This window comes from Sorex fumeus, unplaced genomic scaffold (assembly GCF_029834395.1).
Source record: "Sorex fumeus unplaced genomic scaffold, SorFum_2.1 ptg000018l, whole genome shotgun sequence".
NCBI classification, from domain to species: Eukaryota; Metazoa; Chordata; class Mammalia; order Eulipotyphla; family Soricidae; genus Sorex; species Sorex fumeus.
In genome coordinates, this window is record NW_026606075.1 from 6,360,363 (window position 1) to 6,376,899 (window position 16,537).

A 16,537-nucleotide genomic window follows, 5' to 3' on the forward strand; every position below is an offset into this window, starting at 1 on the left:
TGCAGAGCCAGTAGTAACACCTGAGCATCGCAACAAAGTTCACTTAGCTTTGGCATCATGTTCAAGATTATACTACTAAAGGCTTGCAGTAAATAAGACGCAATCTGCCTCTCTATTTCTATTTCTACCTGGTTGCCTATTTTTTGAGAACGTAGCAAAATGAAAGAAAAAAAAAACTCATTTGGAGAGATGTGGCGAAAACAAATCAGAAGAAGGCTTTAAGGGACTGGAGCAATAGTACAGTGGGTAGGGTGTTTGCCTTGCACATGGCCGACCCAGGTTCGATTCCCAGCATCCCCGAGCACCTCCAGTATTAGTTCTATGCTACAGCAGTGAGCAATCTGTTAGAATTGTTTTACTTATTTTTTTTAACCTGAGAGAGTGGTGTCCAGTAGTATAGTCCAGTTTTCCAAATCTTTGTGTCCGATAGCCATACTTCTCCATGACATCCATCCATGTTGTATAATTTGGATCCAGACCCTTAAAATTATTCCAAGATTCGGTGATGTGTGTGAAGAGACCACTCCAGAGTGCTGGGGGAAGAAATGAAGGAAACAAGGACAAGCGTAAAGCTTAACAGTTTGTTTTAACTGATAATTATACCAAGAGAAAAAAAAAAAACCCTACCGGTTTAGGCTCATGTGCTGGAATAAACATATCTGCATTACTATTGTTTCACTTAACACTTCATTTTTATTTCATTTTATCAAGGAAAAAACTGAAAGGAGTGATTATTTGCATTTTACAGGTGAATCTCTGAGGCTTACAGGTTAACTTGCTTAAGACAAATGCAGTTGCTATTAAATTAAGCCTTAATTAAATTAAGGCGTTTGCCTTTCATGCAGCCGACCTGGGTTTGATTCCTCTGCCCCTCTTGGAGAGCCCAGCAAGCTACCGAGAGTATTCTGCCCGCATGGCAAAGCCTGGCAAGCTACCTGTGATGTATTGTATGTGCCAAAAACAGTAACAGCAAGTCTCACAATGGAGACGCTACTGGTGCCCGCTAGAGCAAATCAATGAACAATGGGAGGACAGTGCTACAGTGCTAGAGTGCTGATTTTAGAATCATTTTTAATCACTGAAATAATCATTGAGTATTTATTGGTTAATATTCTAAATCAGTCAGTTGAAGTACAGCTCTTATTTTCCCAGTAGCAACAAGAATTTTTTGCTCTTTCTTGTCTTTGTGTTGACTTTCCAAACAATAACTGTACTATGTATTTTTCATTTTTTTATAATTCTCACTGTTTACAAAATTAATCTTTCTTTAAAGATTAAGAGACCTGAAAAGAGAAACAGACAGCAAAACAATAATACTTGGGCTCTTCATATTCTACTTTCTACAGGAGGTGGATAATCCAATCAGAAAAATCAACAAACACTCGACTTAACTTACATGTTAGACCAGATGGACCTCACAGACATTTACAGAACATTCTATCCAAAGGCAAAAGGAAAAACACATTCTTCCTAAGCTCCCATGGAACATTCTCCAGGAAAGATCATACGTTAGGCAACAAAATAATGAACTTGAGAAATTAATATCACAATCAGGCATTCTTTCAGACCACAAAGATATAAAATGAAAATTCAAGAGGCTGGAGAGACTTTACAATACTAAGGCACCTGCCTTGCACATGGCCAACTCTAATTTGATCCCGGCACCACATATGATCTCTCAAGCATTGCCAGGACAGAACCTTGGGCACAGAGCCATAAATAAGCCCTGAGTATCACAAGGCATGGTCTCCTTTCCTCCCTCAAAAACCCTAAACTAAAATTTATTAGAAACCTAGTGAGTTCAGAGAGAGAGAGAGCACAGCAGGTAGGGGGCTTGCCTTGCACGTGGTTAACCCCTATTGGATCCCTGGCCCCCTATATGGTCTCCCAATCCCCTAAGAATGATCCCTGAGTGCAGAGCCTAGAATTAGCCCTGAGCACAGGTGGGTGTATATCAGAAACAAAACTAAAGAAGAAAGCTAGAAAATTTACCAATATGTGGCTATGTAAACAACATGCTTCGAACAACCAATGGGTCAATAAAGAAATCAAAAGAAAATACAAAAGTACCTGAGACAAATGAGAATACAACTCTCACCATTTATATTTAAGTTATAATTAAAGGTCTTAGCCAGTAGAATTAGGTAACAGAAAATAAAATGAATCCAGACTGGAAAGGAAGTGAAATTACCATACTGTCAGACAATACGAAAATATACTATAAAAAGTTATGGAAACAATGAGAACAGAAAAATGGCTGTAAAGTGAGTTTATATAAGTGTGTTGCATTCATATATGAATTTATAATTTATAAATTTAAAATAAGAAGAAATAAAATACCCCAATTTATAATTGTGTCCCAATAAAAGTTTGGGAAGAAATTTAACAATGAAGGTGAACAATCAAAACAGTGAAGATAATAATATACTGTTCACAGACATAAGACAAAATATTAAGAGATAAAAATATTCTATGCGTATCTATAGAATTAATATAATCAAAATTTCTACTCCAAGCCAGGGAGGTAAAGATTGGAGCACATGCCTGGGATGCACAGGATCCTGAGTTTGATTCGCAGAATTTTCACTGTCCCTGAGCACCGCTGGGTATGCATCTTGAGGCCCCTGATGTGACCCTGATGCTCTTAGTACCACTAGGGTTGGGTTGAGAAGTCCTGCATTTCCGGGCACAAGCACTGACCCATCTGGAGAGCACTGCTGGACTAAGTATTGCTAGCAGTGACTACTGGACTCTTTGAGAACTGCTTCAGGGGTCCTCTCTATAAAAATTGTCCATTTTATAAAAAGCAGTATACAGACAACATATTACAATCAAAATTATGATTTATGGACTGGAGTGATAGCACAGCGGGTAGGACGTTTGCCTTGCACACAGTGGACGTGGGTTCTATTCCTCCGTCCCTCTCGGAGACCCAGCAAGCTACTGAGAGTATCCTGCCTGCACAGCAGAGTCTGGCAACCTCCCTGTGGCATATTTGATGTGCCGAAAACAGTAACAACAAGTCTCACAATGGAGACATTACTGGTGCCGCTTGAGCAAAATCAATGAACAATGGGATGACAGTGACAGTGACTTATTTAGTCATTTATTTTTAGCAAACAAACAACAAAAAAAATATTCAGGTTTATATGGAATTCTCACGGCAGAGCCTGGCAAGCTCCCCGTGACGTGTTCGATATGCCAAACACAGTAACAACAAAGTCTCCAATGGAGACGTTACTGGGCCTGCTCGAGCAAATCGATGATCAACGGGAGGGCCTTTACTTTACTTTACTTATATGGAATTCTAAAACGGTTCAAATCACCTAAGCAATTCTGGGTGGGTAAGAAAAATGGAGTTGATTTCATGTCACCTACTTTCAAGTTTTCTTACAAAGTGACAGTATTTAAACTATATGGTAACAAAAAAAAAAAACAAAAAATGGGGGCTGAGCCTACTGGATGTGGCCCCCCTATAAAAGAAAAAAAATCTATATGGTAATGGAACATACATAGACACAGGAATCAACAGAATGGAATCAAAGTCCAGAAATAAACCCACACATTTATTAAGATTTAATATAATTAAATTTTATAATTTAATTTAATTAAAATATTAATTAAGATTTAATAAGATCTATTATAAAGAATCCAAGACCATTAAATGCAGAAAAGAAACTCTTTGAAGAGTGAGGATGAAAAACCTGCAAAGTTATGTAAAGGAATGAAACTAGGCGGTCGGGAGATTTAGTTTAGTTTAGGACCTCCTTGGGCTGGAGCGATAGCACAGCAGGTAGGGCGTTCGCCTTACAAGCGGCCAACATGGCCAACCCGAGTTCGATTCCTCCGCCCCTCTCGGAGAGCCCGGCAAGCTACCGAGAGTATTCGATATGCCAGACACAGTAACAACAAAGTCTCCAATGGAGACGTTACTGGGCCAGCTCGAGCAAATCGACGATCAACGGGAGGGCCTTTACCTTTACCTTTACCTTTAGGACCTCCTTGGGTGTGAGAGGCTGCGAGTTTGATCCCTGTCAGCTCTTCAGCTCTCTCTGTGCCTGGTCACTCTTTTTTTCTTTCCTTCTTTCTTTTTTTTTTTTTTGCTTTTTGGGTCATAGCCGGCGATGCACAGGGGTTACTCCTGGCTCATGCACTCAGGAATTACTCCTGGTGGTGCTCAGGGAACCAAATTGGATGCTGGGAATCAAACGTGGATCAAACACCCTACCAGCTGTGCTATTAACAGCCCCTGGCAACTCTTAGTATGCAGCAATCTGTAGCCATGCAGCAAGGATGTGGGTGCTGAGACAGAGACCCCAGAGAGCATGCGTGTGTTCCGGCAAGCTTCTCAGACAACTGTAGGAGCCCCACAATCTGATTGTGAACATATTTTAGGGTGTGGCTACTTTTTACATGCTGTACTTTTTATATTAATCTCAGTGTGTTCATACCTGCACGTGATGGGCAACAGATCGGAGAGTTGGTATAGGCATTCAGAAATGAAGTACCATGTGCTTTCATGAAGTTGATAAAAGGAAGTTTCACAACTTGATTTCCTGGGTAAAATGTTAGTCTTCCATCCTGGGAAAAAGAGATTTCAGATTGATTGCATTACTGAAGCAGAAAATTATTTTCCTTAATGTTAACTCTGAAAGTCACAAGTAGCAAAAGGCTTCAGTGTAAGAATTAGGACTCTCAGTATATAAGTATATATACTGAGGAAAATGTATGCAAGCCCTTCCATGACACTGAAGCTAAAAACATCTTTAAGGATGAAACACCGCTGCCCAAGCAAGTGGAAACAACATAAACAAATAGGACTACATAAAACTAAGAAGCTTCTGCACCTCAAAGGAAACAGTGACCAAAATACAGAGAGTCCACAGAATGGGAAAGAATATTTACCTAATACTCATCTGATAAGGGGTTAATATCCAGGATATATAAGATACTAGTAGAATTGTACAAGAAAAAACCCTCCAACCCCATCAAGAAATGGGGAGAAGAAATGAACAGAAGTTGCCTCAAAAAAGAAATACAAATGGCCAAAAGGCACATGAAAAAATGCTTTACTTCGCTAATCATCAGGGAGAAGCAGATCAAAACAACAATGAGGTGTCATCTCACACCAAAGAGACTGGCACACATCAAAGAGAGCAAGAATAACCAGTACTGGCGTGGATGTGGGAAGAAAGGGACTCTCTCTTTCATTGTTGGTGGGAATGCTGCCAAGTCCAGTCTTTTTGGAAAACAATATGGGCATTTCTCAAAAAACTAGAAATTGAGCTTCTAAATGGCCCTGCAATACCACTTATGGGAATATATCCAGGGTGCAAAAGATCACAACAGAAATGACATCAGCACCTGCATGTTCATTGCAGCACTGTTCAAAATAGCCAGAATCTGAAAACAACCCGAGTGCCCGAGAACAGACGACTGGTTAAAGAAACTCTGATACATCTACACAATGGAATACTATGCACCTGTTAGGAGAGATGAAGTCATGAAATTTGCTTCTAAGTGGATGGTCCTCGAGAGGATTATGCTAGGTGAAATGAGTCAGAACGAGAGGGACATAGGATGGCTGCACTCAATGTATGGAATATAAAATCACATGAGATTAACAAATCCAAGGAAAGTAGAGACAGGGCCAGGGATATTGCTCCATGATTGATAGCCTGCCTCCTGAGCTGGGGGAGAAGGCAGCTGGAATAGAGAAGGAATCACCACTAAGTCAATGATGATTGGCGATATCGTTCAAGATGGGAGATGTCTGCTGAAAGTAGATAAAGGACCAAATGTGCTAGATAGCCTCTCAGTTTCTGCATTGAAAACCATAATGCCCCAAAGTAGAGAGTTTGGGGGAAATTGTCTGCCATAAAGGCAGGGAGAGGGGGTAATGGGGACAATGATGACAGAAAATGTGCACTGGTGGAGGGATGGGTTATTCGATCATAAATGCAAACATGAAAGCTTTGTAACTGTATCTCATGGTGATTCAAAAAAAGTGTAAAAAAGTGGGAGAGGAGGAGAATGAGGACTCAAGAGATAGTACAGCGAAGAGGATGCCCGCCTCACACCCCACTGACCCAGGTTTGAGCCCATCACCTGAGCACTATCAGCCAAGATCCCTGAGTGCAGAGTCAGGAGTAAGCCCTGACCACTTCCAAAAAGGAAACGAACAGAATGGGAATCAGAAAGAATGGCCAGTGAGGAACCATCACAAGATTATACCAAGGAAGCCCAAAGACAGCACATGAGCTGTGTTGAGAGGATACCTGCACTGAAGCCAGAAAACGCCAACGCACACCGGAACAGGTAATCTGAAGACAGTTGCTGATCATTCAAGCACAGTTCCAACGAAGTGGCAGGGATAGGCAGCGAAGTTTATTTATTTAGTTCTTGGTTTTGAGTCACACCCAGCAATGCTCAGGGCTTCCTCCTGGTTCTGCACTCAGGGATCAATCCTGGCGGTGCTCAGGGAACCGTATGGGATGCCAGGGATCAAATCCGGGTCAGCCACACGCAAGGCAAGGGCCCGACTCTCTGTACTATTTCCCCAGCCCTAGACAGCAAAATTTAAACACAGAAGAGAGGATAGGTGAAGAAACAGCAGGTGAAAGAACTCTTGAGAGAAACTTTTTACAATGCGAAACAGGAAGATGGGATTTATGTCACAGGTAAAGAGTTACCCAGAAGTTTGGAAGATCAGGCTGTCTGTTGGGGTTGGGGCACACCTGACAGTTCTTAGTGGGTAAGGTGACATGTGCCCTATCTATGAGTCTCTAACAAAATCTGTGAAAAGCGTTCTATGTGGACCATTGCCTAAGACAAAAGGCTCTTAAAAATCGTTCTGGAGCCACACCTGGCTATGCTCAGGGTCACTCCTAGCTCTGAGGTCAGGAATCGTTCCTGGAGTGGCTTAGAGGCTCATATGTGGTGGTTGCCAGGATCAAACCTGTGTCGATCACGGGTAAGGCAAGCGTCTTATCCGCCCTGTTGTTGCTCCGGCCCCAAGACTTTCTTGAATTATGGGGAATGGAACAAATCAAATCAACTAACACGATTAAAGCAGCACTAACAAATTATCTATGGGTCACGGGTCACGGTCCTCCCGTTGTTCATCGATCTTGCTCGAGCGGGCCCAGTAACGTCTCCATTGGAGACTTTGTTGTTACTGTGTCTGGCATATCGAATACGTCACGGGGAGCTTGCCAGGCTCTGCCGTGCGGGCGAGATACTCTCGGTAGCTTGCCGGGCTCTCCGAGACGGGCGGAGGAATCGAACTCGGGTCGGTCATGTTGGCTGTGTGCAAGGCAAACGCCCTACCCGCTGTGCTATCGCTCCAACCCCAAATTATCTATATTCATCAGTTAAAAAAATAACCTTAATATCATTCACTTTCCGGGGGGGCTGGAGTAATAGCACAGCGGGTAGGGCGTTTGCCTTGCACGCGGCCAACCCAGGTTCGGTTCCCAGCATCCCATATGGTCCCTCGAGCACTGCCAGGAGTAATTCCTGAGTGCATGAGCCAGGAGTAACCTCTGTGCATCACCGGGTGTGACCCCCCAAAACAAACAAACAAACAAACATCGTGGCTTAAGATACCGAGAGTATTCGATATGCCAAACACAGTAACAACAAAAGTCTCCAATGGAGACGTTACTGGGCCCGCTCGAGCAAGTCCAAACTTTTATTCTTTCCAAAGTGAGTGAAGTGGGAAGTGGCCACCGTCAAGCTAAATAACTGCTCTGACGAAGATGCAGAATGTTATTTGCCCTACAATGACATGCAACAGAGGGCAGAGTCCTTAAAGGTCATTACTGGCGGGACACGGATTCAAGGGTCCGGATCAGCAAAACAAGAAGAAAGAGCAGACCAGAGACAAACCCACAAAGACCCTCTTAGACCGCGCTTCATCCTTCCTATTGTTTGATACGGACGGACAGACGTCCTACACGTTCGGATGAAGCGAGGGAACCGACGGGGCCTCGGGACAAAACGCGCATCTCACTTTGCAGCGAGGGAAATTGCACCAAGTTCTGGTCCCAGGACCCGCACGGGGCAGCGGCGAGCCCGGAGCCCAGGCCGGGGTCCTTCGCTGCTGCTGCTGCTGCTCGGTACTTACGAAAGAGTCGCTCACTACCAGCACCACGTTGGGTGCCGCCAGCCCGGGCCCTGCGGCTCCTCCTGGGCTCGGCCCCTCGGCGCCCAGGGCGGGTGCAGCGCCCACCCAGAGCCACAGCCACAGCGGTCGCAGCAGCATCGCCGGCCCCGCCGCGGGTGCTCGCGGGTCGCGGGGTGGGGACGGGGGGAGCGGAGGGGTGGGGGTGTCCCGGCCTCGTCTGTCTGGCACCGACTCCGGCTCCCAGGACGCCGCCCGGGCGCCGCAGCGGGAGGAGCGCGAGGGAGGAGCGCGCGGGGAGAGCGTCTGGGAGGAGCGCCGGGAGGGGCACGCGGGAGGAGCGTCTGGGAGGAGCACAAGGGAGGAGCGCGCGGGAGGAGCGTCCAGGAGGAGAGTCTGGGAGGAGCACAAGGGAGGAGCGCGCAGGAGGAGCGTCCAGGAGGAGTGTCCGGGAGGAGCGTCTAGGAGGAGCACAAGGGAGGAGCGTCCAGGAGGAGCGTCCAGGAGGAGCGTCTGGGAAGAGCACAAGGGAGGAGCGTCCAGGAGGAGCGTCTGGGAAGAGCACAAGGGAGGAGCGTCCAGGAGGAGCGTCTGGGAGGAGCGTCCGGGAGGAGCGTCCAGGAGGAGCGTCTGGGAAGAGCACAAGGGAGGAGCGTCCAGGAGGAGCGTCTGGGAGGAGCACAAGGGAGGAGCGTCCGGGAGGAGCGTCCAGGAGGAGCGTCTGGGAAGAGCACAAGGGAGGAGCGTCCAGGAGGAGTGTCCCAAAGGAGCGCGCTGGGGGAGGGGGTGGTGAAGAGAGAGCGTCTAGGAGGAGCGCGCGGGAGCAGCGTTCTGGAGGACCGCTCGGGGAAGAGGAGCGTCTGGGAGAAGCGCGCTGAGGGGTCGGGGGTGGGGAAGGAGCGTCTAGGAGGAGCGCGGTGGGGGGCAGAAGAGTCCGGGAGGAGCGCGCGGGGGGTAGGAGCGCCCGGGAGGAGCCCGCGGGAGGAGCGCACAGCCCGGGAGGAGCCCGCCTCCCAGGCCGTCTAATCAATCGCCGAGCGGCGAAGACCCGCCCACTTGCGTCACGTGAGCGCGCCCGGGAAGTGCGCATGCGCGGTGCCTCCGGCTTCGGCGTTTGGAGCAGCAGCATCTGCCCCAGGTGGGTTCTGGTCGTTGTCGTTTTTTTGCAGAAGGTGGAGCCGGTGCGCGGTGGAAAAGGCACCTGGGGACGCGGAGGCTCCGGGCTCGGGGCGTCTGTCTGGGCCGAGCAGGCGTGATCGAGCCGCCGGCGTGACCGGGACCTGGGAGCTGATGATGTGGCGGGCGCCTGTCACTTAGGTCGGACGGGGCAGGTCTTGGCGGGGTCGCTGGCCGGACCGATCGGGATGCCACGGGACCCCGTGAATTCTTTCTTCCAAGGCAGTTTGCAGGATTATGTGTCTCCGTCCCCCTTCTCGCCGCCTGCAGTCAGGATGGGCCGTGCTTCCGTGGTGTGGGGCGCAGGGCCTAGCAAGAGAAGTTTCAGCATCCCGACGGGCCACAGCTCAGGTGCACCCCAGGGTGCAAACGAGAGGAGCCCGGCAGCCTCTCCAGAGGAGGAATTGCCGGCTGGTGTGACCTGTTGTGAGCTTAATTTAATTGATGCAACGGCAGAGTACTGTTGTTTTACTGCGGGAAAATCACTAGTCCCTCTTGAATGTCCATGCCATTGCAGAAGTGTAGAAGCAGCAGATTTTTTTTTTTATTAGTGAAACACCATGAGGTACAGTTGTAGATTTACCATTTTTTGTGCTTGGGTTTCGATGAAACAATGATCAAATACTCATCCCTCCACCAGTGCCCATTTTCCACCACCATGGATAATATCCCTCCCACACCCATTTCCCCCATCCCACCCTGCCTCTGTGGCAGGGCATTCCCTTGTGTTCTCTCTCTCCTTTTGGGTGTTGTGGTCTGCAAAAGAGGCATTGAGTGGCAAACATGTTCAGTCCATAGTCTACTTTCTACATGCATCTCCCCTCCTGGGAGGATCCTCCAAACACCCTTTATTTGGTGCTCCCTTCTCTCTCTGAACTGCCCTTTCCTCTAGGATACCCGGCTGGCCTCTAAGTTATGGAGTAATCCTCCTGGTGCTGATCTCAGCTATTCTTGGGTATTAATCTCATACTTTGTTACTTTATATCCCCCAGATGAATGCAATCTTTCTATGTCTATCCCTCTCTTTCTGACTCATTTCGCTTAACATGATACTTTCCATGTTGTACCACTTGTATGTAAATTTCATGACTTCATCTTTTCTAACAGCTACATAGTACTCCATTGTGTAGATGTACCAGAGTTTCTTTAACTAGTCATCTGTTCTCAGGCACTAGGGTTTTTTCCAGTTTCTGGCTATTGTAAAGAGTGGAAGCAGCAGATTTTTACCCAGGAGCCAAATTCCCGATTTCCTTAGCATAGCTTCCAGTGTCTAGTTTGCTTATCAGTTTAGTCATTGATTAAATTTATTGGTTTTGGGGGCTATACCCAGCAGTGCTCCGGGGTCATCCTTGGCGGTGCTCTGGAATCCTATGCACCCTGGGGACCTCGCTGGCCCCAGCAAATGCCTTAATCTCAGTAAATAATCTCTCCCTTCTACCATTAGTTTAATAATTTGATGGGAAAAGCAATGGTAGCAACATAAACTCAACCCCTCATGCCTTTTTGCGTAAGATAAATTTAATATCGAAAGATCTTCTTTAATAGTCACGGAGCACTAACATTAGGAGCGGAACATTATCTTAAACATTCATTGAGCATCTGCTATCTGCCAGAGACTTTCACTTGGAATAATTTCCATTCGTTTTCCTTTCATTTTTTTGTAGATAGGAAAACTGAGGCTTGAACCTGTTAAATAGCTTCCAGGAATGTACAGGGAGTCAGTCTGGGCAGGACTTGAGTAGCTCTTTACTCTTTACTTTAGTTCCTTCCCTCCCACTGACTCTAGTCAATTACAAAATTCTACAGCATTTTACTGAGATTGATTTTTTTTTTCTTTTTGGGTCACACCTGGCATTACACAGGGGTTACTCCTGGCGCATGCACTCAGGTATTACTCTTGGCAGTGCTCCGGGGACCATATGGAATGCTGGGAATCGAACCCGGGTTGGCCGCATGCAAAGCAAATTCCGTACCTGCTGTGCTATCACTCCAGCCCCCCGAGATTGATTTTCGGTAGAGTTTGATTGCTGATTAAGTGGTATATTAAGCATGCAAACACACTAATGATAATCTGTACCCGTAAGAAATGTACACTTCAGGGAACTATGGGTACTTGCATTAGGTAATGGAAGGCTATACAGGTAGGCTGCTGCTTGAGTCTCTTAGGCTTAAAAAATTTGAAATGTAGAAGACATATTACCAAGGAAACATTGCTGACATGTTTAAAAAAGAACCTTTACTTTTTTCTGTGGAGTATTGATTTTGTGAGCTCTGCTCTCTCTGTGGCTTTATTTATTTATTTATTTATTTCATTTTGAACTGTGTGTGTGTCAGGATAACAGGAACATGTTTTTTCTTCCTCCCTCTTCCTTGATAGTGTTAGTGAGAAAAGCTGTTGGAACTGGAGGGATGCTCTAAGACCCCAGGGACTTATTACCAGAGGGTTTTGAATGATTTTTAATCCCACTTCTCATCTGACATTCAGTTTGATCTGAGTGTTTCTGTTCAGTGGATTGAGCAGTCTGTGTAAAAATCTTTCATGATGGCAAACACAATTCCTTTGAGCAATTTTCCATTACATGTTGGTACAGTTGTTTTTATCTATTTTTTTTTTTTTTTGGAGAAGGATGTTTCTGACCTTGGCACTTAACCAGGGCACTGGTTGCCCCTGCCAGTGAATCAAGACCAGCAGATTCTCTTGAGAACTGTAGCACTCTGGGACAAGCAATGTGTCCGCATGTGACTACGGTATTAATTAAAAGTTTTTTTTTTTTTTAATTTGAACTTGTCATTCTCCCTCTCCTTTTAACCATTCACTTGACCGTTTGGTATCACTTTCACATGTATTCATCTCTCCTTTTGTGAAGGGGAGACTGAAAGGGAGGGACAAGAAGTTTAGTCTTTAAAAGTTTATTTTTTAGCTGATTTAAACTATGTCATTCCATAAGTACACTGAACTTCGCACAAGGCCCTACAGCCTGTTATGGATTGTAAACCAGAACAGTGGGCTGGGGTCCTAAAGGTGAAAGGGGGCTGATTGTTTGCTTCATGTCCTCCTGCTGTTACCGCTTTCTCTGGCTCCTGTAACAATGCTTGCTTGGCTGTGCTTGCAAGAACTTTCTGAGCACTAGGATGTGAGTTTGGGGCGTGGGGGCGGGGAGCTCAAACAAATTATGAAAATGCTCATGAAAGTTTGGGCAAGGGATGTGGTTTTTCCTAATAAAAGGCCAGAGCTTCTGCTGTGAGGTGGTGGCTCTTGCCCAGCAGGCCAGCCCGCTCGCTGGGGTCAATAAAGACTCTTCCAAATTATAATTGTTTTGGTCTGTGGTGGGCTTTGGATTGGAACCCCACCACATTTTCCACAACCTCACCTCTCTTACCAACCAATTTTACTTCTTTTCCACTCTTCCTAGCTTCTTCAGTTTTATAGTTTCAGGTTTTTCCATGATCTTGATCACTCTTTTTTGGACATTGAGCAAATTTGGTCATAAGTAACTTATCCAATCAGAAAGGGATTTAGAGTATGTGCGTGTTGATCTCTGAGTATGTACAAGTTCGTCTATGTGTTGCATCGATGGTAGTGACTTCATTACACGGACAAAATTGCCAGTTAAAGATTTGTAAAGGTTTGCTTGCTTTATAAAATACTTAGCTCCTGGATGTAGATCTCAAATGCCTATTTCCCCACACCAACCAAAACGATGAATTTTGGGGCTGGAGAAATAGCACAGTGGATAAGGTGCTTGGCTTGCATGCCACTGACCTGGGTTTGGTCTCCAACACTACATATGGTCCCCCAAGCCTCACCAGAAATCTCTGAGCACAGAACAAGGAGTAAGCCCTAAGCACCACTGGTGTGGAAACAAAACAAAACTGATACCAAAAAGTCTCCAACCGGAAGTACTGGTTCAGGTTTTTACTCTTCGTAGTTTCTCTGATGTTCAGAGTGTAAGTTCTGCTCTAAGGAAAGGGGACTGGGGCTGGGGGGGTCCTTCAGATGTCAGGTGCATGGACAAGGATCCATGTTTGATCTCCGGCACACCCTACACCCTTTATCCCAGCACTGCCCTGGAGGCCTCTAAGCACTGCTGGGAGTGGCCCTCGTTGTGACCAGAACCCAGTAGCCTGAGCAAGGATAAATTGCCAGATCCTAGCATTGTACCCTTAAACCCTGTTGGCTGAGTATTGCCAGGAATGTGACTCCCCGCGACCCCCCAAGAGAATTGCTTGGAAGCTCCCTTCAAAAAAAAAAAAAAAGGAACAGGAGGCTAAATGTGTGATTTAGTGGCTGTGTGGAGTAAAATCAGTGTTGTCTTCACCAGGTGGGATCCTGTGAGTATTTGTTGAACATCTTCCATGTACTGGACATTCTTGGAAATAAAAGGAAGTGATTAAAATAGTCTTTGCTCCCAAAGAATTTCCCGTCTTGTTGTGAGAAACAAATACACACTTTCTGGTAAGTATATTTAATAATTATAAAATGTTGCCAAAAAATAAAGTTAATTGCCAAACAAACCGAAACTCAAATTGTAATCAATCAAAATTGAACTTCAGAATGGTTACCAAGAGAACAGAGTCTGTACCTCAAACAAGGTGAAACGCGCTGACACTGGTAGTGTACACACTAAGCTATACAATGCACATGACAAAACAAATAGAAAAGTAGGACTCTGTCCTGTGGAATGCAGTCCAAAAATCTAGAGAAGGGTGTAAAACTTAAGTGTCATCAGAAAACCAAATGTTAAACTAAAGGTAATGAGTGTAAGAGTTTTAGAAGTTCAGAGAAGAGAAGAAATATGGTATATTGGGGTGGAGAGAGAGTACAGCAGTTAAGACCCTTGTCTTGCATGCGGCCAACCCTGGTTCGATCCCTGGCACCCCATATGGTCCCAGGAGTACCAGCCACCAGGAGTGAACCCTGAGCACAGCCAGGTATGGCCTGAAACAAAAGGAGGAAAAACAAAAAAACCAAAAACCAAAAGTAGACTACTAGATGGAGAAGATTTAAGAATGACCGGAGGCAGGAAAATTACTCAGAGTCAATTGCATTAGCTAAGTTAGAATATCTGATTTTGGTCCTGAAAAAGTTGCATTCTTGTTTGTTTTGGATTGGTCTTCTGTTGAAATGGCTTTTGTTCTTTTTTCATCATCTTGTTTGTATTTCCAGTGGATTTTGTTTTCTGTGCCTTTCTGTAGGTCCAGATCAATGATGATTATTTATTCTTTCCTTTCTTTCTTTTTTCCCTTTTGCAGGTTTATGTGCCAAATAGACCTTTGGCATGAGAAAATTTAATGTGACTTTTGTTAACTACTCTCATCAAGCTTTGTAGACTACCAAAAAATCTGGACTCGCACCTATAAATCCATACATGATAATTTCAAGTAAGAGCAGTTTTTCAAGTAAGAGCATATGAAATAAGTTGCTTCCATCAGTTGTTTTCGACCTATTTATCCTTGTGTACTGGGAGACTACAACATTTGAAAGCCACCCCCCTAAATGTAGTAAGGTGGAACCTTGGTTTAAAACCATGGACTTAAATTATAAAATTTTGTAACTTGGCAGTCTGTTTTTGTGTCATCTTTCAGCCTGTTGAGGGAATTGGGTCTGGCTGTCAGAATATTATTTGGATTTCAGGACTTTATTTTCTAGCTTCTTCTTTTTATTATTATTATTATTTTTTTATTAGTGAAACACCATGAGGTTCAGTTGTAGACTTACAGATTTTTGTGCTTGGTTTCAGTTATACAATGATTGAGTACCCATCCCTCCACCAGTGCCCATTCCCCGCCTCCAGTGCTCCCGGCTGGCCTCCAAGCCATGGAGTAAACCTCCTGGTATTTATCTCAGCTATTCTTGGGTGTTATTCTCCTATTTTGTTACTTTATGTTCCCCAGATGAGTGCAATCTTTTTATGTCTGTCCCTCTCTTTCTGACTCATTTCACTTAGCATGATACTTTCCATGTAGTACCACTTGTATGTAAATTTCATGACTTCATCTTTTCTAACAGCTGCATAGTACTCCATTGTATAGATGTATACCAAAGTTTCTTTAACCATTCATCTGTTCTTGGGCACTTGGGTGTTTTCCAGATTTTGGCTATTATGAATAGTACAGTAATGAACATAGAAGTGCAGATGTCATTTCGACTGTACTTTTTTTGCCTTTGCGGGATATATTCCCAGGAGTGGTATTGCTGGGTCAAATGAGAGCTCAGTTTCTAATTTTTTGAGACGTGTCCCTACTGTTTTCCAAAAGGGCTGAACCAGTCGGAGTCCCTTTCTCGCCACATCCATGCCAACACCAGTTGTTTTTGTTCTTTTGGACGTGGGCCAGTCTCTGTGGTGTGAGATGATATTTCATTGTTGTTTTGATCTGCATCTCCCTGATAATTAGTGATGTAGAGAATTTTCTCATGTGCCTATTAGCCATTTGGATTTCTTCTTTGGGAAAGTTTCTGTTCATTTCATTACCCCATTTTTTGATGGGGTTAGATGTTTTCTTCTTGTAGAGTTCAACCAGTGCTTTGTATATCCTTGATATCAACCCTTTATCAGATGGGTATTGGGTAAATATCCTTTCCCATTCTGTAGATTGTCTTTGTATTCTGGTTATTGTATCTTTTGAGGTGCAGAAGCTTCTTAATTTAAGATAGTCCCATTTGTTTATCTCTGTTTCCACTTCATTGATTAGTGGAGTGTTGTCTTTGAAGATACCATTAGCCTCAGTATCGTGGAGGGTTTTGCCAACCTTGTCTTCAATGTATCTTATGGATTTTGGCCTGATGTTGAGATCTTTAATCCATTTTGATCTGACTTTTGTACATGGTGTTAGGTCAAGGGCTAAGCCCATTTTTTTTTTTCATGTGGTTGTCCAGTTATGCCAGCATCATTTGTTGAAGAGACTTTCCTTGTTCCACTTCACATTTCTTGCTCCCTTATCAAAGATTAGATGTTCGTACATTTGGGGTTGTGTGTAGGGATATTCCACCCTGTTCCATTGGTCTGCGGCCCTGGCTTTGTTCCAGTACCATGCTGTTTTAATTATTATGGCTTTGTAGTAGAGTTTGAGGTGGGGAGGGTAGTGCCTCCCCACGTCTTTTCCCCAAGAATTGCTTTAGCGATTTGTGGGCGTTTGTTATTCCATATGAATTTCAGGAGTGCTTGATCAATTTCTTTGAAGAATTTCCTGGGTATCCTTATAGGGATCGTGTTGAATCTGTATAATGCCTTCGGG

At 44.7% G+C, this 16,537-nt stretch overlaps 1 protein-coding gene and 1 non-coding gene across 2 annotated transcripts in view; both read right to left on the reverse strand.

Annotated features, from left to right (window-relative positions):
- ARSK (arylsulfatase family member K) overlaps window positions 1-12,747 on the reverse strand; it is a 34,888-nt gene extending 22,141 nt beyond the window's left edge. Inside the window, exons 1-5 of the mRNA XM_056112409.1 lie at window positions 12,695-12,747; window positions 9,191-9,412; window positions 8,129-8,846; window positions 4,452-4,581; window positions 374-533 (exon numbers count right to left, since the gene is read on the reverse strand). Coding sequence (XP_055968384.1) covers window positions 374-533; window positions 4,452-4,581; window positions 8,129-8,846; window positions 9,191-9,412; window positions 12,695-12,747 — 1,283 coding nt within the window. The remainder of the gene's footprint in view (window positions 1-373; window positions 534-4,451; window positions 4,582-8,128; window positions 8,847-9,190; window positions 9,413-12,694) is intronic.
- LOC130021869 (small nucleolar RNA SNORA3/SNORA45 family) lies at window positions 11,927-12,057 on the reverse strand. The gene has a single exon (XR_008792216.1). It is a non-coding gene; the product is annotated as a small nucleolar RNA SNORA3/SNORA45 family (small nucleolar RNA).
- Window positions 12,748-16,537: the final 3,790 nt, after the last annotated feature.